General features: G+C 42.3%; 1 protein-coding gene across 1 annotated transcript in view; it reads left to right on the top strand.

Annotated features, from left to right (window-relative positions):
• LOC122808326 (plexin-B3-like) overlaps positions 1 to 26,587 on the top strand; it is a 2,760,797-nt gene that overhangs the window by 1,551,362 nt on the left and 1,182,848 nt on the right. Inside the window, exon 20 of the mRNA XM_044079291.1 lies at positions 1,842 to 2,059. Coding sequence (XP_043935226.1) covers positions 1,842 to 2,059 — 218 coding nt within the window. The remainder of the gene's footprint in view (positions 1 to 1,841; positions 2,060 to 26,587) is intronic.

Raw genomic sequence — 26,587 nt, 5'->3', positions numbered from 1 at the left:
TTTCTTTGGCCTAGGTCATAGCTAAACCAGTCCTTGGCAAGATATTAAGTAAGAAAACAAATTTGCTTTCCTTGAAATATTGTTGATGTACACTAATCCAGACTATGACTACGTGCATTCATGGTAGTTTCCATCCTTTGCTTGAGTGTGATGTTAATGAAGGCAGTTTTAAGTCAGGGTAAGAGAGCTTGTCACTAATTCCTTACTTCTCTGATACCCTTTTTCTCATTTTCAGGATTGGGGGGTTGTCTATCCTGACAAATATTAGGCACAAGGGAAAGAACCAGTTTTTGGATAGGAAGGTTGTCTATTGCAGGGCTTGGACACTTGTTCACATACTGCATAAATATCTGTGAAATTTAGAAGCCTGTCAATTAACGTACTGGTATGTCTTTAGAATGTAGGAGGTCACATAACACCTACTGAGGAACCACACTGCCACAGGGAAGACTGTTTACATAAGGTACTCCAGTGCCTGTCATGTATGACAGAATTCAACTGCGTTATGCAGGGAATGATGTTCAGAGATCATCAAACAGACAGAAGTTATATGAAAAGGAATTGGGTCAAATAGCACTGAACCACCTCTGGTAACTTAGAGGGATAAAGTCCTGGCTACAGATCAAGTGGTTTGATTTCTTGATGAACCTGGCAGGGATGGATGGGCATGTCCATCCTGGGGTGGAGGTGGGTGGAGTCTTGGACTAAAACAGACACACACGCGCGCGTGTACGCACAGTCACAATCCCTTGTAAGAGGAGGTAGCACCATGGTGCTTATTCTAGGGGACAGGCTTTCAGCTCAACAGGCCACCACCTGGTGGTAGTCCTCATTACCAATCCTTTGATCTTGTGCAGTCAAAATTGGACATGTGGGACCCCACAATGAAGTAGCTTATACCCCCAACAAAGTGTGGGTTAAAAATGCCCTCATTGCCAGGATTCTGAGGCGGTTACTAATAGCCCATCATGGCTTCCTTTTTTAAGGTCTGTTGCCTGTGTACTGTACTGGGGGAAGTTCCCTCATAAGAAGAAACAAATAGAATCTGAATGTGGAAGGCTTGTTAGTAAGCTGGCACTGGTTCAAAAATTCACCCAGGAAAAAGGTCAAAAGGAACTTTGCTAGTCGACATGGAGAGCTGTGGGAACCAGTTCATGCTATAAAAAATGATTTTTCCCCCAACATATATTTCTGCTGTGTTCCCTGAAAACTTCAAGGCATGTCAGTATCTTGATTTTGGTGAGGGAGATCTGTTAGCCGTTGCCTTTTATCTAGCCCTTAATTGTAACCTTTAGTTTTCTTTCATGTTAAGTTTGTTTGTTCTTGCATTTTCAGGGTTGCAAGTCTCTATTCCATCTATACATAGATACACAAGCAAGCACACAGTGAACTATTTTGCTTTCCAACAACTGTATAAATCAGTCCTTTTTTATCTTATTTTTAAGCAGTAAAATTTTCATAGCAAAGCATTCATTGTGGTGTTCTCGTGTTTTTCCTGCATTACTGATTTGGTTTAGGTTTTTACATTATGAAGTTCTTAATAGTTTGGAGCTATGGTGCTTTGAATATGAAGAAATCGCTATAATATTTTTTTAAGTTATCTTTTTATAATGTGGTGTCTATTTGTATCTACATGTGGTGTGGCAGTGTTTTTAAAGTTGTATGCAGCTGTTTATTAGTACAGTTAAAAACTTCAGTATGTAAAACTTGACAGAGAAATCAGATGATACCAGATATTTGTTAAAATTATTTTTTTTGTATTTGTAGATAATTGTTGGCTCAAAAGCATTCTTTCACTGTATCTATTGAGTGTTTAACCCTCACTGAATTTTGTCTTGTAGATCTGATGACAGAGATGATGGATTTGAATAGTGATTTGGGAGGGACTGGCATTCCTTTCTTGGATTATAGGACCTTCACAGAGAGGATTTTTTTCCCAGGACATAAGCACTCTCCTTTGTATAGCGGAATGGACACCACAGAGTATCGGAAATCTACAGTGGAACAGGGCTTAACTCATTTATCAAACCTATTAAACAACAAGTTTTTCCTTACTAAGGTGAGATCTACAGATCGTTATGGTTACACTTAAATCTCTTGAGTTAACTTCTGTAAATGTATTGCTCTGATGTCTTTTCCATCTGTTTCTCACTGTGTGTATCTTCAGGTCAGAGTTTGATCCGACTTTGGTCACTCAAGCTTTGGATCCAGTGCTCAGGCTCCTCCTGATACCCATGAGAATGAGCTACTCCAGATCTCATTTGCTACTATAAGCATTGGACAGATTTGTGGGTATTCATGTTTTTTTTTTTTTTGTCAAAGGTAAGTGAATTTTATTTATTAGTCGCTCTTCCTTTCTTTTCTACTTATTCTTCATCTTTATGTATATTGTCCTCCTTATTCCTGGTATTTTCCTTCCCTTTTTTCTCCTTCCTCCCGTCTTCGCATGGGGCTCCTCCTAAAAAAAAAAAAAAAAAAAAAAAAAAAAAAAATTAGTATATCTTCCTTTTTCTATTCATGTATTTTAGATGCACATATATTTAAAAAAAATATTTTCCGTGTTACTTCAACCTTTCTTTTCTAATATGGCAGAAAAGCATTCAGGTTTTGAAAAGCATGTAGCTTGTTTTCACAGTCTACCGAACTCTGATATGCCCGACAAGTGCATCATTATTTAGGCCCATCGTACTTGGAAATCACCTGTTCCATCTGGAAGCCTTTGGCCAACAGGCCATTACTGAATTAAGGCACAAACTAATTTTTAAGGAATTACTTCCTGCTTCCATATGGGATAACCCTCATTCTGTGTCGGGAAAATATGCTACTGCTGCTTGTCCATCATCAACCAAGAAGCAAGCTGGCAAGCTTAAAGAAAATCCAAAGGACAAAGTTAAAGATAAGGACAAGGATAAAACAAAAGCATTGAGAAAGAGGTCCCAGTTCAGACACCTTCTTCATCTCCGTCTCCTAAAACAGTGAAGCCTACAGAACCAATGCTGTTTTCGGACCAGATAGTTTTAGGATCCATCACTCCATCTAGGTTTTCTCTGGAGCCAATTTCACCTAGGCACCATCCTGCAATTACTACAAGCCAGACAGTGTCACCACTCTATGCCACCTTCTGCTCCCCTCATCCATTAGGTCAGCCAGGCCTATCAGGAGACTTACTGAAGCAGTTGTGGGCAAGATAAGAATAATTTGGACCCAGATCCAGCCGGGAGTGCTCCCTACTCCACCTGTTATCTGATCCGGAGGAACAGTCTCTTGTAGCTCCTTTTTTTATCTGACCTCATGGATTGGATTACTCTGATCCAGCTTTCGGCCAGAACAGGTCTGTCAGCACCACAAGTGCTTTCTTCAGCTCCAGTGAGTTCTTGATTAGGTCAGCTCTGACCATGTCAGATCCCTCTGAATCTCTGAGCCAAATGGCAGCATGGACTCTGACATGGCAGGGTCGAATCTGAGGTCCTTGGATCCATTTCACATTCTTGGAGCTTCAGCATTTGACAGTTCAGCCAAGGCATCAGCCTCTGATCCCAGCCAGATAGTTGCCTGGGTTGAGACCTCTTCAGGGGTTTTGGCTCCTAGGGCAGTGCTGCCCAGAACCATGTGGAGGTCTGCATTTCTGGCTTTTGAGAGACTGCTCTCTCAACAGAGAGAGAGAACTACTCCCTCAAAATCAGATCCATCCTTCCCCCATGGATTCCGGGGGATCCAGAGCCTACTCTTCTTGTCCCTTCAGGGGAGCTAATGACCAGAAGTCTTGAACTGGCTCTCATAGAAGAGGTCATGTCACCTTCCAAGTACTGTCCTGAACAGCCCACAGTGGAAGGACACAGGGAAGCACAAGTGCAAAAGGAGGCACTTGGATTCCACTGAAGAATCCGCTACCAGTGACACTGACTTTGAAAGAGAAGGTTCTCTCATACACACTGTTGAGAAAGTCTTAGAAATCCAAGAACTTCTTAGACAGAAAGGGGGATGGTCTTCCCAGATGTTTGCCCCAGAAGTTCATCTTCCTTGAGGATTTTGTTTATGGGCCATCTACTTGTAGGGTACTTGCAGCGGGCTGATGAGATGGTTGACCTGGTCTCTCAGCAGGTATGGAAGGAGATGGACTGAGCTGAGCCTATTCCCAAAAAAAATACAAGTTACATGTTGCTCCTAAAGATTGTCCACATTGGAGCAAGAGTCCGGCTATAGATTCTATGTTGGTGGCAACAGCCACCATGAAGGAACTAGTGGAGGAGAGCTCCTCTGTCTGCCCACCAAACAGGGAGTCTCATACCCTGGACAGTATTTGGAAGGATTTTTACACCTCATGTATGTTTTGGTTGCGAATTTTTAACTATTTTGCACATCACATGTTTCCAAACAGGTCTCCATTTCTCTCCCAGGGACCTTGTCTGTGGATCAAAGAAAGTTGATTCACAGTTGGCTACCCTCCAGTCCATGTCTGTTTCTATGCACCTTATCTCCAATGCCACAGAGGGTGTGTCTAGAGAAGCCAGCACAGGCATATATCCATCAGGAGACATACCTGGATGCAGCTCTGCGATTTTGCAGAACATTTCACAACATCCTTTGTCGGCACCCATTATGATGGATCAGCACTGTTTGGTGCCTAAGTAAAAGAGACCATCTCTAGAAGTGAGAAAGATTGTTGATCACTCTCTGCTATAGAGATCAAATTCTCTACCCCTCAGGGGACATTCTCTAGGAACCCAAAAGAAGGTAAGAGAATTTGTTTTCACAAATCACAGGGGTATTCACCGGACACCTCTGTAGAAACAGCACACAGAGCAGAGGCTTGAACTCATAAAATGAATGTCGTGCCAGAGGCAGAGGTGGTCCGCAGAATCAAGGCATCTCAGAAAATGGTTCTTTGAAGTCTTTCCAGCTCTCCTGAACAGTTGCCTGGCTGTTGCACTCTGGAGGCAGTTTGGGGTGGTGCATATCCCTGCGTCCAGCAACCTGAACATCCATCAGTCAACACAAATTGGTGCAAAGGATCACAGGGATGTTCACCTGTCACTTGCAGAGAAATGCCACACAGGGCAGACGGGTGAACTCTTATAATGAATGTTACCCCAGAGGCAGAGGTGCTCCACAGAATAAAGGCTACTGTGGACCATTTTCTGAGACGTCTTTCCAGCTCTCCTGAACAGTTGCCTAGCTGTCACATTCTTGTGGCAGTTGAGGAGTGCTTATTCCTGCATCCAGCAACCTGAACGTCCATTAGTCAAGACAAATTGGTGCAGAGAATCGTTACCAGAGGCTATCTCGTTCCATTCCGCACTCCTCCTCTATCCCCAGAAAGAATTCCCGACATTCCACCCTCACAAAGGAAAGCAAGCTGCTAAAGAAATAAAGGAGCTTCTAAATGACATCCAAGAGGTCCCACCAGACCAGAGGATCCAGAATTTACTTAAAAGTGTTTTTTTTTTTTTTGTTTTTTATAGTACCAAAGAAAAATGGGGACATAAAGACCATTCCTGGACATAAGCCACTTGGACAAGTTTGTGAAGCAGACAAAATTCCAGATGATCAAGCTACAGTCTGTCCTTCCTCTGCTGAGTAAGAATGACTGGATGTGCCTGATAGATATTCAGGACACACGCTACCAAGAAAAGATGGACAGACACTTCACTTCTGACTAGGAGCCAGTCATTTTGAGTTCAGAGCATTGCCCTTTGGTCTTACCATAATCATTAGGGTGTTTACCAAATGTATAGCAGTAGTAGCAGCTCATCTTCAACTGCCGGGGTTCTAGGTGTTCCCTTATTTGGATGTCTGGCTCATCACTGCCCCTATCATGAATGCACTCATTCAAGCCAGTCTCGTCTTGCTCCATTTGTATTAAGACTTCGGATTACAGTGAATTTAATGAAATAAAAGCTTCAACCATTTCAGTCCTTAGAGTTCATCGGGACACTATTGGACATAAATCTCCAGGTAGCAGAAACTACCCCCGGACAAGGATCACATCACTTTAGCAGGCTGTAACTACTCTGTCCCTTCAGAACTCACCAGCAAAGAAAAGTCTCTGTCTTCTGGGTTCTATGGCAGCTTCAGTCATGCTAGTCCCATTAGCCAGAAACAACATGAGTGTTCACTGATCGTTCAGAAAACAACCCATGTCCTTTCAAGTATCCCTAACAAAGCCTTGCAGGACTCGTGTACATTAGTGACTGAAATATCCTCACATATCTCTAGGGCAGACTTTTTTTTCTGCTCTTTCCTCAAGCCACCGTGACCATGGACACTTGTCACTTAGAGTGGGGGGATCATTACCTGGGGAAGACAGTTCAAGATGTACAGTCCCAGTCAGAGGCCAGTGTGCATATCAGTGTATTGGAGGAGAGCAGTTCTCCTAGCACTGCAAGCCTTTCAGGACTTGCTCTATTTGGATATATCTACCCAGGCAGACAGCATGGCAGTTTGATACATCAGCAAACAGGGAAGAACCAGATCTTGCCCATTATGTCAAGAAGCCAGTGTGTGGCAGTGGGCGATATCTTCTTACCTCTTTCTAGTAACTTTGCTTCTTGTGAAATCCAGTATTCTAACAGACAGGTTGAGCAGGTCTGTCCTACTCCCTTCATGAGCGGTCCCTCAACCCAATAATCATGAAGTCGATTTTCAACCTTTGAAGCAGACTTTGCTGTGATCTTTTCACCTCTCCCCACAACACAAAGTACAGCAAGTTCTTCGCTTTAAACCACCAAGAGGGGGGGGGAGTCACCGAGGGATGCTGTCACCCACAATTGCCCCCACGACTCCTTTATGCCTTTCCTCCCAATGTGTTTGATACCAAAGTTCTTACAGAATGCATTGACAGAGAGTCTCAGTTGTCCACATAGCCCCTTATTGGTCCAAGTGTGGTTTCCCTTCCTCTGACCTTAACTACTACATCCTGCTTGGGTGCTAGTCTCTGTCTCAGATATACTCTCACCTGTCATGGTCCCCTGAGGAGGATATTCAGTCCCTGAAGTTGACCACATGTTTTTTCCAATTCCAGTGATGGTTAGTCCAGGTTCTCTTTCTCAGTAGTACATATTGTTTCTTCTTCCCAGAAACCCAATATGAAGTTTAAGATGTACAAAAGCAAATGAAAAATGCTTTCTATCTGGGCAGTTAAATAACGGCCTTGATTTTTTTTCATCTTTCTTCCAGCAATTTTAGATTTTCTTGCTCATATTTTACAAAGTGCAACAGGTTACTCCAGTTTCAAGGTACAGCTGGCAGCCACATCATCTTTTCACATTGAAGAAAATCACATGAATATGGCATCTCTTAGGCTATGTTAAGCTTTCCTGAGAGGAACTTTCCTGTTAACGTCCCTCGCTCAGAGGTACAGTTCCTCCATGGTATATCACAGATCTGATATTCAATTTTCACTCTATCCTCAACTGTTGGGTTTGGATCCAATCCTCTGATCTGACTCTGCTGTTGTTTTAGCTCATGGCCACCAAAAAACTCATAAGCTCCTCCCTTACCCATAATGCACCAACCCCTAACATACCTCAGATCTCGTTTGCTGCTTTTGCAATTAGATGTGGTCATCTTGAGCTCTCAAGTGATATTTAAATTTACAATAAGTGTTTTAATCTTTATCTTTTACAAACCTATTAATTGCAATCTCTTTCTCATTGCACATAATGTACTTCTTTATTACCATAGTTGGTATTATTCATTTCTATCCTTTCTTCCTTTTACACCTTTTTGTGTAATTTTTGATACCATTGTTTGCATCCTTCTCTCTCCATTTCCCTGCAAACACACACATATATGTTTTCCTTTCTTTTATTAAGTTTTTTTTTTATCTTGTGTAAATGATGTCTGAAAAAGGCCCTTCAGGATTTAAGAAATGCCAAAATTGCCCTTGTCTGATGTCCACATCTTGTGTTAACTTTCAGGTTAATTGTACCATTTGTAAAAATGTTAGTCCACTTGCTTTTGTGGACAGAAAAGAATGGGTTTATATTGAAAGGTGTACTTCCTACTACTTCTCATAAGCTATTGCTGGGGCGCAGTCCCCCAAACTAAAGTCAAAGGAGTTCCACAAAGTCTCCTAAACCTTTTTGGATCATCGACTCCCATCTTCATTGAGCCACCTAAAACAAAGCATAAATTAACTCCAAAGGCCACTGCAGTCCAACCATCATCGGATCAGAGAAAACCGACTTCGGATTTGAGACTGTTACCTAGAACCAGATCCTCACCAAGTTTGGACCTGGTGCCTTCAAGAGTACCTTCTCCATTTTTGGAACAAAGGCATTGCAGTTCCCCTTCGCTAGCCTCCTCTCATTCTTCCAGGAGTTTGACCGAAGCTAATGTAGACAGAATGATGAGGAGATTCCTACTGTTGCAAATACAGATGGGAGTTCTTCCAGCTCCTACCCCTTTGGGTCAGGAAGCCCATTTTTCAATCATGCCTCCGATTTCAGCTCCTTCTTTGATCTGACCAATCATTTCAGAGTCGTAGCCCCTGTATCTGAGCCTTCCTGGTCTTTTATCTCAGATGTCCTTGGAGCTGGATGACTCTCTGAGCCAAAGCACCCCTGTCAGGTCCAAGATTTTGGAGTTGACTTCAAGGTTGTTGGAGCCATCTCTGCCCCTCGGAGCCTCTGAATTGGACAGCTCAGCTCCGACCTCTGCCTTGTATAGGTTGCTCAGGGGCACAGGAATCTGATGGGCCAGAAGTCTGGTTTCTTGGCTGTGTTGTCTTCCTTCTCCCTGGAGCGATCTGCCTTTGAGGTGGTGAAGAGGGTGTTCTCTGTTTGGCAAAACAGACTCATCCTACCCCCTTGGATCTTACTTCTGGTTCTGAGATGTCTTTGCACCTTGAGCCATGTCATTCTATGCCACAGGGACATCCAGCTCAAATTCTTCAGGCTACCCAGCAAGGTTTTACAATCTCTTCTGATACTTCCCAGAGCATCCTTCTGAGGAAGTCCCTAGGAAGCAGAAGTATAAAAGGAGGCACCTGGACTCCCCTCAGGAGTCGGTCACCGAAGATACTGATTTTGATGGAGAAGGGTTTTCAAGATCACGACCTGAACACATCTCATTTGGAAGACATTCTTGAGATCCTTAAGCAGAGGGGTGGTTGGTCCTCCAATAACCCTTCCCTAGAGCATTCAGTATTCCTGAAAGCCTTTGGAGCTGGCTAATCTGGCTCCTTAGTTACTCCTCCCACCGATGAGCTCATCAACTTGATCTTTAGGTGGGCATGGAAGGAGCCTGCCTCAGTAGAGCCAACCCTCAAAAAAACAGATTGGATTCTGGATCCACTGTAGGTAGAAAATACTGGAGCAAGGGAGTGCCCGTAGATGCTATGGTTGTGGTGGCAGCCACAAAAAAGGAACTTGCTGAGTAAAGTTCCTCTGCTCATCCCCCTAATGGAATCTAGGGCATTGGACAGATTTGGGAAGCATGTGTATGCTTGAGAAACTTTTGCCGTAAGATTGCCAAACTACCTGGCACACTTTACGAGACAATAAAGGGATTTGATAAAGGGACTGTCAGAATCCCTTTTGGGGACTGCTGAGGCTCTGTGGTCTCTCAGTTAGCTACCCTTTAGGCGGTTTTTAATTCATCCATGAGGCTCATCTCCCACGCAGCTGAAGGTGCCTCAAGGGCAGACGGTTCAGGCATTTCCATTAGGAGGCATGCCTGGATGTGCTTGTGTGATTTTTGTGGACCTTTTCAAATCCTTATTCATCAGTGCACCTATTGATGCAATTTATTTTTGGCCCTAAAGTTAAAGCTACACACTCCAGGTATGAAAAAGATGGAAAGACCATTTCTGCACATTTTTGGACTTTTCAAAGATCCTTCTCTAGGAATCGGTGAGGAGATTGGAAAGTGTGGTTCAAGAAGTCCCAGGGTCCTTTCAAAGATCCACATGGAGATAGTACCCCCAAAGGGCAGAAGGGGAAACTGAAATGAATGACAATGCCCACACAGCAGATGAGGCCTGCAGTGCCACTGGTCCAGAGATTCCTTCCTGAAATGTGATCCGATTGTCCATTTCTGGAGGTAGTCAGAGGTCATTTATCCCTGCACCAGAGAGAGCCTGACAAGATATAACAAAAGATACATGGGTGCAGAGAATTATTTCCAGAGTTTATACTTTTCCTTTTCCCCTGTCACTTCCACCTGTATGCAAAGATCCCGGTGTTCCACCCAGTCAGAGAAAAGCAGCAGCACTGGAAATACAAAAGCTGCTAGAAAAAAGTCATCCAAGAGGTCCCATCAGACTAGATAGAATCTGGAACTTACTCAAGATTCTGTTTAGTGTGAATGAAAATGGGACTGGAGGTGAATTCTGGATCTCAGCAAATTGAACAAAGCAGTTTGACACACACAGTTTCGGATGGTCACGGTTCAGTCCATTCTGCTTTTCTAGGCAAGGATGACTTGATGTGCCCAATAGACCTTTAGGATGCATACTGTCACATAAAAATGAACAGACAGTCCAGAAGGTATTTACCCTTCCAGCTGTGAGCCAGACACTACCAGTTTAGAGCACTGCCCATTGGTCTCATCACAGCCCCCAGGGTGTTCACCAAATGCATGGCAGTGTAGCAGCTCACTTCAGAGTGCAAGGATTTCCAAGTGTTTTCCATACTTAGACAACTCCCCAGGCATCTGCTAGTAGGAACGAGAGAGATCAACTACTCCAGACTTGTTCCCTTCTGGGGGTAATGGTGAAGTGTTCTTTGTACTTCACTGTTGCAGTCCTGACATATGGGATTTTCTGCTTTGGAAGCCCTTGGTCAGCCAGACTACCAGAGTAAAAAACTCACTTCTCCCTCAGATGATGGATGACCCTACCCTGACATCAGGATGATTGGGTGTAAAGGGAACCAGTAAACGTCATGACATTAGTCTGCCTTGAAATCAGAGGTTGAAGCAGTTGAGTGCATCAATTTGTCCGCACCAGTGTGAGAAATGCTTCTAAAGCTAAGGAATGCATTGGGAACTCTGTCGTGTGACTCATGGCAAATAAAGTTAACAATTGTCTCCATTGTGGTAGGCAAATTGCACACAGAGATTTCCATACCTAGTGTGCCACTTGTTTAGGCCCAAACCACAACATTCCAAATTACCGTCTGTGCGCTCTTGTCAATACTAGGACTATAAGGCATAGAGCCGAAATCTTGTCTAAGCCCCTTAGTCAGCACTCCACTTCCCATTGCATGATGATGTCCATTGGTCATCCCGAAGTTGAGCTCCCTACATGAAAAAAAGAAAAAAGGCCCAGACTTAGGGCCTCAGATGGCAACCTTTCTCTGTCTGCCAGTCCTCAAAGGCTCATCATCATAGAGGAAGGAGAGGCACCTTTGCAGCCCCCTTCTGAGAATGAGGTGGTGGCGCAAGACTCTGTTGAGACCCTTTCGGAGTCCAGCATGCTGTTGGGGTCCCTCAACTTCAACTCGGACCTTAGTGTTTGGTTCATCGGTCAGGTTCAGAATTGCTAAGCAGACCTCAGCTTCCGGTGAACGATCCTCAACTAAGAAACGTACCCTCTTAGCATCCACCAGCTTCGGGTATTTCTTTCAAAGAGACTGGTGTCAGAGTAGCAGATGTGCACAGGCCCAAGGCAGAAGGTGCACCTCAAAAGAGCTCAACCTCAGGTACTCTGCCTAGACCTACTGGCTCCCACCCCACAGGTTATCAGCAGGATTTGGTCAGGTTAGCCGAGGACTTTATTTCTTTAGTCAGAGGCAGGGAGCCCCCCCCCACACACACACACACACCTGAATCTTCTCCAGGAAAAAGTAAAAGGGACCCTACACCTGACACCTTTTCAGAACCCTCTGATTCAGATGAAGACTCTGATCAGAAAGACTCTGTCATTGAAGATGAACCCTTCCTTACCTCCTTTGAGGATTTGGATTCAGAAGAGGGAATTACCTTCTGCTTCACCCCCTGAGGACATTACCTTTGGGGAGACACTGAGTGGCGTGAGAGAGTTTTTCCAGTGGCAAGCACAGTAATACCGCCAAGCAAAAAAAGAGAGTCAAGGAGTTCCTTGATTTCCCTCAACACAAATTTTTGGCTGTCCTTCCAGTTTTGGTAGTGGTAGATGTCTTCTTCGAATCATCTCTCACTTCAGACCCTTGTAAACCAGACAGGTTTTACAGGGTACTAGACTCGCATACATTCCTTTGTAAGAACCCCTCTGCTGACCCAGAGGATGTCAACTCAGACCCCAAAGGAGTTAGGACTATTACTTCTAAAAACCTGCTACCTATGGACAAAGAAAGCAAAAGCCCTTGGCTTATCTGGGAAGAAGGTGTACATTTCATCTACCTTGGCCATGAGGGCCCTCAGCTGCCAATTACATACAGTAAAATACCAGCAGATGATTCTGGAAAAAATGAAGCAGAAGATTTCCTTCCTGGAGGACAAGAACACCTCCAAGGAATTGCTGGATCACTGCCATTCCAGTTCCTAGGTTGCTAGGCACTGCTTGCACTGTGGATATAATGCCCTAGAGATATCCTCCCAAGCTGCTGTCTGTGGCTTGGTCATCAGAAGGCATGCTTGGCTTAGGGAACAGACATTGCCAGAGCATGTCAAACCTAAACTGTTAGATACACCCCTGGATAAGGATTCCCTTTTTGGCCCAAAGGGTGAGGCAGTGTTAAACAAAGATGGAGGATAAAGCAAAATCCATTCAAACAGTCAAAGACTTCCTCTAAGTCCAGCCACCTAGGTTCAGTAGGAATTTTACCGCTAAGCATTGTTACCTTCCCTCCCAATTAACACCCAGGGGGAGGCCTCATAGGCAGCAACAGTCACAGAGGGCAAGGCAGTGGTCCTCGGAAACACCCAGCCTGGGTTCTAGGCCGCAGGGCACTAGCAATGACTCATCCCCCACCCAACCCCAGACAAGATAAGAAGAAGATTAGGAGGAAGACTTTCCCTGTTCAAGTAAAAACTGGGCCCTCATCACCTCCAAATAGTGGGTGCTGGAACTAATCTCAAATGGCTAGAAGCTCACTTTCAAAGAACAATTAAGATTCTCAGGCCACCCAGATGTGCCACAAAACCAAAGGGCAGAGGCCATTTCTCAGATTCACAACCTGTGCTCTCAAACTCACAGTGGTGGTGCTGCGGTAGCGTTGCCACCTCACAAGTAAGACGCTGTCCGGTTCTATTCTCAGCTAGAGCGTCTTCTGCGTGGAGACATACGTGAATGGGCGTACCTTCGTTTAAGGTTGTGCGTCAGGGCTGGTAACTCGGCACGTAAAAATCAACTACCAATCATTAGCGGACCGGAGTTCCGCTGTGGTGACCCCTAACCAGGAAAAGCCGAAAGATGCAACAACCTGTGCTCTCAGGACTCTAAGGAACCAGTACTAGACCACCAAATAGGAAAAGGGTTTTACTCAAGGCTATTCCTGGCCCCCAGGAAAGAAAGCCGTTGTGGCACCTGACCCTGGATCTGTCCATCCTCAATCAATTCCTCCTATTTCCAAAATTCAAAATGCTTACTCTTAAAAAGCTTTTTCCCATGATCATGCCTCAGGCTGTAATGGTTACCTTAGACCTGAAAGAGGCCTACTTTACTCATCCCTGTAGAGGAGTCCTGCAGAAGTTTTACTCACTTCAGAGCAGGTACCAGTCACTTTCAGTTCTCTGCACTCTATTTTGGCTTGTCTACTGCTCCCAGGATCTTCACAAAATGTTTGATCCCTGTGATCACATTCTGCAGAACAATAGGCATCCCAATTTACCCTTATCTGGATGACTGCCTCATTCGGGCCATGAGTCAGTCTAAGCTCCTTCAGGATTTGGCCTTCACCTAGACCCCCCTACTCTCTTCCCTAGGGTTCAGCATAAACTTCAGCAAATCTAACAAAAATCCTTCCACCAGGATATTTTTCCTGAGGACTCTGCTGGATTCCTCCCTGCAGAAGGTCTTCCTTCCCCCAGACAAGACTTCCTTCTTAATCTAATACTTCCAGGAATATTATGCAAAGGCAATGCCTTTCAGCCAGGGAATACCTCAGAGCACTGTACATTGCATCCTGTATACCAGCAGTTTTCAACCAGTGTGCCACTAAAGGTCGACAGGTGTGCCCCGACATTTTTTAAAATATTGGTAAACCTTTTCAGATCCCTGATACTCCAGGAGTGCATGATCCCCGTCACAGCTGCCTAGCATTGCCATTGGCTGCTGCTTCTTGCTGGCACCCTGTTTGAAATGTCATAGAGATGCTGACATAGCTGGTAAGAGGTGGAAGATGAAACAGCAGTAGCACATTTTTTAAATATTTCTCTTGGCTTATAAAATTGTTAACATAGCAAGTTTTACATTAACATGAATTTTTCTCGAGTATGAAGTCTGAAACTGAAATGTCTATCATCATTGTTTGACTTTAATTTTCAATGACGTGTCAATACTTTGCCAGAAAAATCGCAATTTCATGAAATACGGACCAAAAATATGAGGCAAAAATCTCTACAGTTGAGAGGTATAGGCCTGTCCCCACTGACTGAAACACTGTGCAGCCATTCCTTGTCATTAAATTGTTCTGTGCTGTTTAACTGTATCTTGTGACTTGCTATTTATTGCGCACTCTGGCTAAACTCAGAATGTAGCTTTCGTGGTTACTGACGTCTGTCTGAAATTAAAACAGAGACCGTTTTTTTACTGATGGTGGGGCCTATTTTTTCAAGGAGTTGGTTGCTGTAGAATTAAATGCATGTGTTAAAGACAGCTGGGAAAGACAGTATGAATGTTTATGGATTCATTCCCATCACAAATATTCCATCAAGGCAGCTTCAAAAAGTTCCTGATAGCCACAGCAATTTTGTAGTAAGAGGAATACAGTTATGAGTACTTTGCATGTTGCGTATATTTTACAAGCTATGCTGACTTATTGACTGGAATAGTCTGTTTACAAAAGATAATATCACGTTACGATTTATCTGAAGTAATAACAATTACATTGGCTCAAAATAGGAACATATTTTACTTGATTATTAGGATTTGTGTTAGCATACATTTTCTGAAGCAGGTGTGCAAGAGAGTGAGTGACAGTGATACTAAAGAGGTTTGTGCACCTCTGGACCTTTCAGCTGAAGAAATCTGGATAAAGGCTCAAAAATAGGAACAGATTTTAATCACTGCTGTTATAAAATTACTAGATCTTTATTGATATTTGGCTGCTTGATTTTTACCAATGAACCTTGGGTCATTTGAAAAGACAGAATTATTGGAACTTTGTTATAGTTTTTGAGACTATTTATTTTATTGTCTATTAATTGTACTTCAGCTTTCAGTTGTTTTATTATTTTATCTGTGGATTTTGTGATAAGGAGAGTTTGAGATTTACTTTCATTTGCAGCTTTTGGGACTTGTCTTATATTTTGATGGCTGATAATAAGCATATGTGTAGTAGACAGTGTCAGGCTCATATAGCTCACTAAATATTAAATGCAAGTAAAAAAAAAAGGAAATTATTTTTAAATCATTCCAAAGTATAAATGTTTTTTGTCAGATCAGCGGAAAAAATTTTTTTTTTGGTGTGCCGCAAGATTTTTGTAATTAGTTTGTGTGCCATGAGATGAAAAAGTTTGAAAAATCTCTGCTGTATACTAATGATTCCTCTGGCCAGGCTGCGCATGAGAAAGCTTCAGTGGTACCTCAGGAGTCTGTAGTGCCGGCACTCAACATTCCCTAAAGACAGAAATCTGCCTAATTCACTGCCTCAGGGAGAAATTGGCATGGTAGGCACAGTCATGTGCAGAGAACCAGGGTTTCCACTTCAGGTTCATCCCTCAAGGCCAGACCTTAACTATGGATGCATCAGACACAGCCTGAGGAGCCCATTTCCAGCACCTCCTATTTCAGGGCAAATGGGAAGAGCAGTTCAGAAACAAGCACATAAATTGGAAGGAATTGATGACAATACAGAAGGGTGTGGTGGCCTTCAAGAATCACTGGAAAACCAGGAGTTTTACTCATCAAAACAGACAACACAACACTCATTTGGTACATAAACAAGGGGCACCTACTCCTACCCTCTTTGCTGGCTGGCAGTGCAGACTTGGGAGATAGCCAATGCTCTGGGGTTGCACCTGATGGCTCAGTATCTTCCTGGAGCTCAAAACACTCTAGCAGACCACCTCAGCAGACAATTAATGATTCCCCACATGTGGCAGTTGCATCAGGAAACATTTCTCACTATAGTCCAGAAATGGGATCCCCTGAAATATAGACCTCTTTGCCACCAACAAAAACTCTCAGTTATAAAGATTCTGTTCTAGGAGCAAAGTCCACACAGCCTGGAGGACAGATGCCTTCTCCTTCCTCTGGAGCCATCTATTTCTGTATGCATTTCCTCCCCTGCCTCTCCTTCCAAGGGTGATCCTAAACATAAGGGAAGAAGGACCAGAGCAGTGGCGTAGCTAGAGTTTGTGCCACCCAGGACTGTATTTGAGTTTGCCGCCCCTCCCCCTTACAAAATCATGGTCAAATAGCCCCCCTTTCTGCAGCTGTTCCAGTGTCCCATTACTTGGCTATTTCTCCCCATTTATCTTAAAGACTGTAATGTGCATACTGTTTTATGCTTTACTTCTACAATGATTATTTGGATTTAATTTAAAACTTATTTTAAATTTTATAGCACAAACACTTATAGACATATGATAAACAAAGCAGTACAGTTTTACGGTGAAAACAGACTTAGCATTAAAACTTCTCTGCCCTTGAAACTCACATTCATTGAAACATCACTGAAACCCCCATGCAGAGAAAATGCATCTGGCCAGTGGCAGATAAAGTTTACCTTTGGGCTGTTTTTCACATTATAGGCCCCTTGCACACATATTTAAGACCATGTTCTTTGGTTCATCTTCTTGACTGTATTAAATTGTATTCCTTGTATAATACAGCACACTTGTTAGAGCGTGTTTTAAATTTGTTTTGAACATTTTTCCAGTAAGGAATGAAACAAAATGTATGAACCAATAATGACAAAACTGCCCAATTCATAACATTTCCATCAAAAAGATTTGCTCCAACTTCTGTCATTACAATCCACCAGTATCAGTAAGTATGCACAATCTCTGCAAATGTAAAAGTCATCTAAATAATTTCACATTAAAGAGATCTTTAACTAATGAAGAGGTTGTTGCTAGCAAACAATTTTATATTTCATTGTTTCATGTACAAATAAAAGTGCCTGCTGCCCTTGAAGAATAAATTGCCTATGTTGCATTAAAAAATAATAAGCTTGGTATATTGCAATAGGGAATGGATGGCAAACTGATAACATGTTCCTAGTTATTAGGTATCTGTTACAAAGGAGGACATTCTCTGGACTGCAGCACCCACCCCTTTAAAGTACAGCACAGTACAGTATCTGCAATTCATCTACATACCCACAGCCTTCTGCATCAAAAGCAAGTATACTACATGTTGTACTAACAGTGCTTTTAAATACTTCAACACAATAGTGATATAATTTGCTAAACAACAGTTACATGCTGCAAACAGACTTGGCATAAGCAGCACTAAACTTCTGTTTCCCTGAATCTGACCGCTCCTTGTAAAATGCACTTGACAGTCAACTATATCTCTAAACTTTGCAGCACAAAAAAATCTGGAAAAAAGCCAAAGTCTGGGGGGAGACAAAGACCCAAAATCAGGGACACATTTTAAACATTGCTTATATAGTCTTAGAAATTTGCTAACACCATAAAAAAAAAAAAATCGACTGCCAATCATTAGCGGACTGGAGTTCTGCTATGGCAACCCCTAACCGGGAAAAGCTGAAAGAACAACAACAAGAAGTCCTCACTGATTTGCCTGAAAACTACACCTTTTACAAACAAAGAACAGGCTTGAATCACAAGTGGGGGTAGGGGCAGAGACCTCAGGCTCTTGTACATAAGGTACAGGGTTTGAGTCTGAGTAACACTAACCACCAGGTATCTCTAACTGGGGCATTTCTCACACACACACACACACACACACACACACACACACACACACACACACACTACAGTGAATAACACTTAGTATATTCAGCAAAAACAGTTCATAGTTCTGTGAAGGGATCACCACAACACACGCAAGTAAGCTAAAAATAGTTTATAGTTCTTGTCAATAGCACTTATGTATTCAGCAAAAATCGCCAAGATAGTTCATAGTTCTGTGTTTGTTTAAAATTGTGCACAAGTAAGCAAAGAATAGTTCATAGTTCTGTGAGTAATACATATACCCTGCTGCTGAGTAGATCTTTGTGTGTGTACATATATGTATACATATATATACATATATATATATATATATATATATATATATATATATATATATATGCACACACAGTCAAGATCAAGCAAGCTTTTGCCATTTAGCTCCATGAGAGGTTTCTATGTACATACATATATGTCTATATATGTATTTGTGCATAAATACATGTATGTATACACATAAATAGATGTATCGCATTTATGTGCTTGTATACTTATATAAAATACAGACCAGATTATAGGAACACCTTTGGGATTAAACCATTGCTTCTGAATTACAGTTCAGCTTTACAGCATCACTTTTTTTACCATTTATTTTTGCATTGTCATTAACTGCATAATTATAGAATAATACTTGATGTGGGACAGTGACCATGTGTAACTATATATTTTGACTTGCTAAATGTTCTTTACATGGGAAAAGTGTTGCAAGTGGGAAGTTAAATGCCATGATTTTAATCAGTGAACAAATCTACTCCAAATCAGGAAACTGTCATATTTCTTAATTTGTCTCCTAAGTTGTGTGTGTTTTTGTTTTTCTGTTCCACTTAACCTTCTGATATGATTCACTGACAATTTCATATTGATAACCACTTAGAAAGTAGCATTAACTCTTTCATTGTGAAAACTTCACTGCAAATCTCTTGGCTTGCCTGCACAATTTCCAAAAGGAAGAGATGTCAAACTATGGTGTGTAAAAGCTGGTACCTTTTTTAATAGCATTGGAAGTATGGCTTCCTAAAAAGTAACCTTTTCCTCTTTCAGACTTTATATTGCATGCAAGGCCACCCATACTAATTGATTATTTATTTTTATTTTAATCTTGTGTGGAAACTCTAGCCAAATTTATTCTGTTGAATATCAGTGCTAATATTTTGGGTGGCAGTGAAATATTGCTTTAAATATTGTTAAATTCAGGCAAGCCCCTCCATAGAGGGGCAAATAGGGCATCTTAGACAGTGCCTCTAATTTGTTTGAACTACTGCTTTAAAAATGTACCTGCAGGGAATCTGCAGTATCATTTACCTTTTGGGGCGACTTATGCCTGGCTTACAGAGCAATCTCCGACCCAAACCTAATGAATTTGCTTCACATCCATAAATCAAAACGGTACTAGAGCTACCCATTCCAGGGACCTAAATATGGCCTGCGACTTGAATAAGATGTGCTCAAGGGACAGATTTGTCTCCCAGCAACTGCTGCTGCTGCTTTGGAATAGGCTGCCAATTCATGTAAAGCAAGAGCACCTCTATGACACTATTCAAAAGGAACCTGGATGAGTGGATGGGGTGTTGTAAATTTTTACCAGGGATGGCACCCACAACCCTCCTGGACATGGGCAGACACTGCTAAATACAATCCTGGGTATTCACTAGAGTATCTATGGTGTTACAGCGGGATGAAACTGCTAGGCTTAAAATGACCTCCGGGTCTATAGCCCAGTAACCTCCTGTGATCCTATAAGAAAAAACTTAGAAATTGGAGACCAACTGGAATAGGCCATCCCAGAGCAGACTGATGACTGGATCTGCTGATTGAGGCAAAGGGAATGTTCATATATCCCAACCTGCAGACGCTCAAGCTTTCTGCTTGGGTAATTCATCAAAACTCTACCTTGAGCAGTCCCTGAGTAGTCAGGTGCTTAATGTCCTCAAGAGTTTAGAAGACCCAGGACTAGGATATCATATCCTGCCAAGTGGGCAAGATTGTCTGTATGGTGTCAGCAACAAGGCCTCAACTCTGTCTCAACCAACATCTCAGACATTTTTTAAGTACCTGGCTATCTTGGTGGACAAAAGCCTATCCTTCTCATCCATTAAGATACACACTTCTGCCATTTCAGCCTACATCCCTACTCTTCCTTCTGTCTTTTCCCACCCCTTAAGGAAACAGTTCCTTAGGAGAATGCTGAACATCAGACCTCCCCAGGAGGCAGCCCACCTCTCCTTAGGACATCAACTTTGTTGTAGAAAATGTAACCTTACCCCCTTTGAACTAGCTGTTTCAGCTGATTTAAAATTCTTGACCTGGAAGACTGTCCTTTTACTGGCTATCACCTCAGCTAGGAGGGTCTCTGAGTTGCAAGCCCTTATGACAGTGGAACCCTTTCTTATCTTCCACCCAGACAGAGTTTCACACAGAACTAATCCTTCCTTTATGCCCAAGGTGGTCACACACACTTCTCTGAACCAAGCCATACACTTTCCTATCTTCTTCCCTAAGCCACAGAACCAAGGGGAATGAATCCTTCATTCCTTTGATGTACAAAGGCAACTTTGCTACTGCCTTGACAGGACAGAAACTTTCAGAAAATCAGACAACTGGGTGGTTTTCCTTCAGAGCCCAAGCCAGAGCAAACAGTATCTCCAAGTGGATCTCCCATTATGTTTACTTTTGTTACACCTACCAAAAAAGCCCCCTGAATCAGTTGGGACCCAGTCAACTAGGGCCATTTCTACCTCCACTGCTTTCCTTAGGAGTACCTACCAAAGATATTTTGGAAGCTGCTACCTGGTCGTCGGTGAACAACCTTTACCAAGCACTACCACCTGTCAGCCTTCTCCAAGTCCAGAGCAGGGTTTGCCATTGCCATTTTGCAGGGCATCCTCTCCTCTCCTTAATACTTCTTCAACCCTCATCTCAGCTTTGGGAATCATCCCATAATTCAGGACTGAAACAGTGAATACACTCAAACATCTCCATGTATGGTAAATCTACACAGCTGAACTTTACAACAAGTCTCAGTTATAACCGTTTCGAACATTGGAATTCATAGGAGCGGTTTTCAGCATGGTGTCATTGACAGCTTCTGTTCCTCTCTCAAGAGTGTAGGGTATCTGATTCCAGGTCAGAAAAATAATTCACAGTGCCATAATTTTAGCTTATTTGATTTTTCAAGCTTTGAGGTCAATTTTCTTTAGCAAGATATCATATGAGCATTCCTCAACGGACGTGAACAACACAGTGGTCGATTTTTTATCAACACATGTCTGCCCAAATAAGAATCACAAGCGATGCCTTTGGTGGTGGATTCAATAAGATCAAGTTCTGTAAGGCCCCCCTTTTATTTTGCCTCAGCCTAAGGCTATAGTGACCATGGATGCTTACCAGATTTGGGGGGGGGGGCACTTAATAGCCAGACAACTGATGCTGTCTTCCCCTGCCTGTCATATACTTTTATCTTCCCATAAGGCTTATACAAGAAAACTGTATGGAAGTTGATGGAACAGGATTGTTTTTTGGGCACAACAGAAATGTATTGACCCCTTCTCAGCCCCCCTGTACAAAGTGTTCTTGAGTTTTTGGCAACAATTTTTAATGTAGGAACTAGCTCCTCAAAAATGACTTCACTTGGCAGTAATTTCCAACTTTCATATTGGGTTTGAAAAATTCTTCCTTGGCTTCTTCTAAGCTTTGTAAGACTTTTTTTGAGAGGGACTGTCCTGCTGAGACCCCATTATAAAGACCCTATTCCACTATGTGGTTTAAATCTGGTACTGCAAGTCTTAATTAATTCCCCTTTTGAACCAGCAGTAAAGTGTGATCTTAAATTTCTGACCTGGAAAACTATTTTCTGGTGACCGTTACTTCTAGAAGAATTTCAGAACTTCAAGCATTGCCTTCTAAACCTCCCTACTTGATTTTTCAGAAGGATAGAGTAAAGTTACATACCAACCCTCATTTCCTTCCTAAGGTAGTGTGAGAATACAATATTAACCAATCCATAAATGTTGAAAAACAAAAAATGAATCACGGAGCACCGTAAAACTTGATGCAGACACCAGACTGTAGTTCAAAGCAAAAGAAAATTTAGTCTTTAATTTCTTTTGCTTTGAACTACAGTCTGTTGTCTGCATCGAGTTTTACGGAGCTCCGTGATTCATTTTTTGTTTTTCAACAGTTTTTCCTTTGGTTCCTTGGTTTGTTCAATCCATAAATGTGCCAGGCTTTCCTAAATTTACAAACAAAGGTGAATATGTTTGTAATACCACAGCCAAAAAGGCTTGCGAGTTTTACTTGTGAAGTTTATACTGTGCTGTGTTTTTTATTGTTCAAACGCTGTGGAATTAAACAGATTTTTATCTGTGTACCAGAAGTTTTTATTGGCAAAATTTTCATTGTGCTTTACATCATCGTATCGTAGTGGAATTTACAGACTTTTACATAGAACGAGTGTCGCTGGCTTTTTGGCTGTGGTATTACAATTATTTTTTTTCCATTAAGTGGTTTAAAAAAAAAAAAAAAGGTGAATATTTGTTGCATTTATTAGATGTCCACAGGCAGTTATGTTTTTACTTACATAGAACAAAGGAAATAAGGAAGACAGGTCAATTATTTGTGTCCTTTGCAGATTCTAACGTGGGAAAATCTGTTGCAAAGGTAACTTTAGCCAGGTGAATGGTATGCAGTCCATCAGCCACCTTCAGCAAATTGGGTCTGTCCTTACCAAAACCTTTAAGAGCCTATTCAGCTAGGTCCATGACAACTTCTTCAGTGTTTCTCTCTGCGGTTTCCCTGGATGACATGTATGCAGCTGCAACCTGGGCCAGTCCTCATACCTTTATCACTTATTACAAGCTGGATGTGGTCTCAACGGGATGGATGAGCAGCCTTTGGCTCAGCTGTGCTCAGGAATATCCTTCCTTAGAGTCTACCTTGGATTTTAGGCAGCTGTGGACTGTGTCCCTTCAGTTGAGGATAGAATGAAGATTGACAACATTTGATAAAGAAGTTATGTACTCACCACGGCGTTCCTTCTATGTTGTCCATTTTCATTCTTACTCAACTTCTCACCCACCTTTTTCACAATTGATTTCTGGAAGAACGAGAGTTTATAAGGACACCACTGTCCTTCATGTTGAGCTCCAGATATGGCTTCTTCTGTTAGGAATTTTATAGTAGTACTTCCTACTTTGTCGAACAGCAAACAGGATCTGAGGTATGTTAGGGGTTGGTGCATTATGGATAAGGGAGGAGCTCGAAAACTTTTTGGTGGCCACAAGCTAAAGTAAACACAGAGTCGGATCCGAGCCCAAAGGTTGAGGAAGAATGAAGATGGACAACACAGATGGAACATTATGGCGAGTACATAATTTTTTTTTTACCACAAGCATTAATTGTCCCTCCTTTTGATCCTGCTGATAAAGTGGACCTTAAAGTTTTTAATCATGGAAAACATAATTCTTGGTGGTTGTTTTTTTTCCCTAGCACAATTGAGCTTTGTCTTCAAAATGTCCGTATTTTGTCATCCACAAGGAACAGTGTGTGCCTGAAAATCAACTCCTTTCTTCCAAAGCTGACTTCTGAATGTCCCATCAACCAATCCATAAATCTTCCTGTATCCTTCCTTTTTTTGAAAAAGGATGAACAATATTTTACACTTTCTAGATTTTCATCAGTTATGTTTTACTTACATTGGACAAAACCCTTCAGAAAATAGGTTTGTTTCCTTCTCCCCTACTGAGCTGTGAAAGAGTATCCAAAGTAACTCTGTCATTGTTTCTCTGAGTGTATATTTTGCATCTACCAAGAAAGAGGTTTGTCACTGCCTACAACTCCAAAAGCCCATTCTTCTAGATCTGTAGGTTTGTCTACAACCTTCTTTTTTAGAATTCCACTGGATGACATCCTTGCTGTGGCTACCTGGTCCAAGGTACATACCTTCATTTCCCTTTACAAATTTGGACATATAGTCCAGATCAAGAGATTCCATTGGTTCAGCTGTGCTTCAGAATATCTTTACATAGAAGCACTCGTGTTACATTAGCTGCTGAGACTCAATTCACTATGTTTAGAAAAAGACAACATCAGATGTGAATGGTGTGTACTTACCATAAAGACAGATCTGTGTTATCTTTTTCCAGCCTTCCTCAACTACCCCCCCAGTTTGGTTTATGGCATATGTCATAATAATTCCTGGATTGCTCTGGCTGACTTAGTTGTAGCTCCTTGAGATTTTTTACCAATATTTTATGTATATCATGTCAGCTGGTTTTCTTGTTACTTGCTGTATTCTAAACTTTCTTGTGGGAAAACTTTGATCTGAGGTAGCTCGATTTGTACACAGGGATTATGGGTAGGGGGAGGAGCCTGATCAAAGCTTGGAAGTAGCCGAAGTCTGTCTGGATCCGTAGACCACACTTTGAGGAAGGATGGAAACAAACAACACAAGTATATCATTATGGTATGTGCATGCCTTTCATTGTCTGTTGTAAATTTACAGTTTAAAAAAAAAAAAAAAAAGGAAAAGCAGACAGGAAAAAATATGTAGAATTTTTTTTTATAATATGTGAAGTTTGAACTGTTAAAACATTAAATATGTTTACATGTATTTCAGATAACTTTGTGCAGAGTCAATGAGAACAGTCAGTTATTCCCCATGTTTGTGTCCTTTTATTATGTGTTTAACATCAGTTTTCATCATCAGCTTGAATGCCTTCATTTAGTATACAGTCCATTAGAATGGAATTTTTGGTAAAGAGGAAGAAAGTTGGCAATTTCCTGAAATTGCATTATTGGCCCCAACTTTTAAAATCAAAGTTTTCATGATGAGTTCCAAAAGGAAGGACTGTCGTCCTTACTCTTGCTTTCTCTCCATGCCTTTCTTGTGCATTGTCTGAGAAATAGTTTTCTTTGTATAGTACTACTGAAGTTAATTTCTGAGATCTGTAAGCTTACCAACAGGAGGGTTAATTTCCTGGAAACAGGACTAGGAAGAGCAAGAGTATGTCAGTGGGTTTTTATGCCCATTGTGGCTGAGACTACTGGTGTAAGCCATGATGATTCCTTTTACCAGAAAAGAAATGATGGAAGCAGCTGCTAGAACCTGAGATGTGAGGGCTTGTCTATCATTGGATCCAGTATTTTTTCTGTTGGGCTTCACCCTGTGAATCATCTGATCTGTCACTGGCAAAATTCTTCAGACTTCAACTCGCTGGGCTCTGCCTCCCTTACCCACAATCCACTCTTCCTCAAACAACCCCCATATCAGGTTTGCTGCTGCTCCTGTCAGCAGTTTGATTCTTAGTGTGTACTGTGTTTGGTAGTGGTAACTCATGACATAAGGTGTAGGATTTGATTCTGTCTCTTTTTAGGGTGATATTTTTATTATATAGTGTGTGTGGTCTGTATTATGAATAAGGGTTTAAAAAATGTGCTGCCTGCTGGCACAAGCTACCCTCGCAAGATGCACATAGTAAGTGTGTTTATTGTTTGGGGGCTGCCCATCTGAACTCCCCTTGTTCATCTGTGAGGGGTGGGGGTCCAGGACAGTCAGCTAATGATGAGTGAAGGTGGTCCTTAAGGGCCTTCTTCCAGCTGGTTTCTCCTCCTCCTCTGCTTCTTCAGTGCTGAGAGTTGCATCTGGTAAGCACTGCCCTTCTAAGGACTCCAAGACATCCAAGGGGAGCATAAGAGTTCCTCCTCTGTCTCTGCTCCTAGTCCACCAGACCTGAAGGACCCACGGCCTTCGCATGCCCCATCCCCCTCATCACTGACTCTGCTCCATCCCCTCAGAGCCAATCACCCTCAGTGCTAACTACAATGAAATTTCCATTTCTGGCACTTATCCCACCCAGCCCTTTTTTTGGTTAATGGGGTTCCATTGAGATGGGTAGCTTCTACCTTTTCCCCATCCACTCCATTAGAGATGTCAGAGGAGTCCTCGCCTTCCCCATCCCAGTTTCAAGTCCCCCTGGCTTGAATCTGACAGGTTCCTCATCTCTAAGCCCCCATCAGTGACTTTGTCCACTTTGTCATCGTGGTTGGTGGGCAGTTTCAAAGCTTCTGACTTGGAGCAGCTGATGTTCTTTTTGCAGACCCAGATAAAATTAGATCTTATCTGTTAGGGTCTGGAACCTGTTTCCAGCACCTCGGCTGCATCACCCTGGTTTCCTTCCTTGGCTCCTTTGGATTAGAGGTCCTCTGACCTGGCTGTATTCCCACCCTCTGCACAGGATCCAGTGGTATGGCCATCCTTGGTTCTGGCTCTTTGATATCTTCTCTGACAACTTTGGGGCCATAGCTCCCAACTTCATGGTCATCCTTCCTGCTGTTTGGGTACAAGCGCACTCAGTTCTGGGAGGCTAGCGTCCACTTCCACCTTCAACATCATGAAGAGGATGTTCTACTGTAAGGAGATGGGTTGGGCATACCCAGATGGTGTTCCATCTCCTTTCTCATCTGAGCCTGCGTTTAGTCATCAGTCTGCTCTGGGATGGCCTATTCCTGTTGGTCTCCAATCCACTTCTTGCATGCAACTTCCTACCCCCCCCCCCTTGCCAGAATAGGAAGTCAGAGGTAAGAG

Source organism: Protopterus annectens, chromosome 8.part0 (assembly GCF_019279795.1).
Source record: "Protopterus annectens isolate FY-2018-M chromosome 8.part0, PAN1.0, whole genome shotgun sequence".
NCBI classification, from domain to species: domain Eukaryota; kingdom Metazoa; phylum Chordata; order Ceratodontiformes; family Protopteridae; genus Protopterus; species Protopterus annectens.
This window is presented reverse-complemented; position numbering and strand designations above follow the sequence as displayed.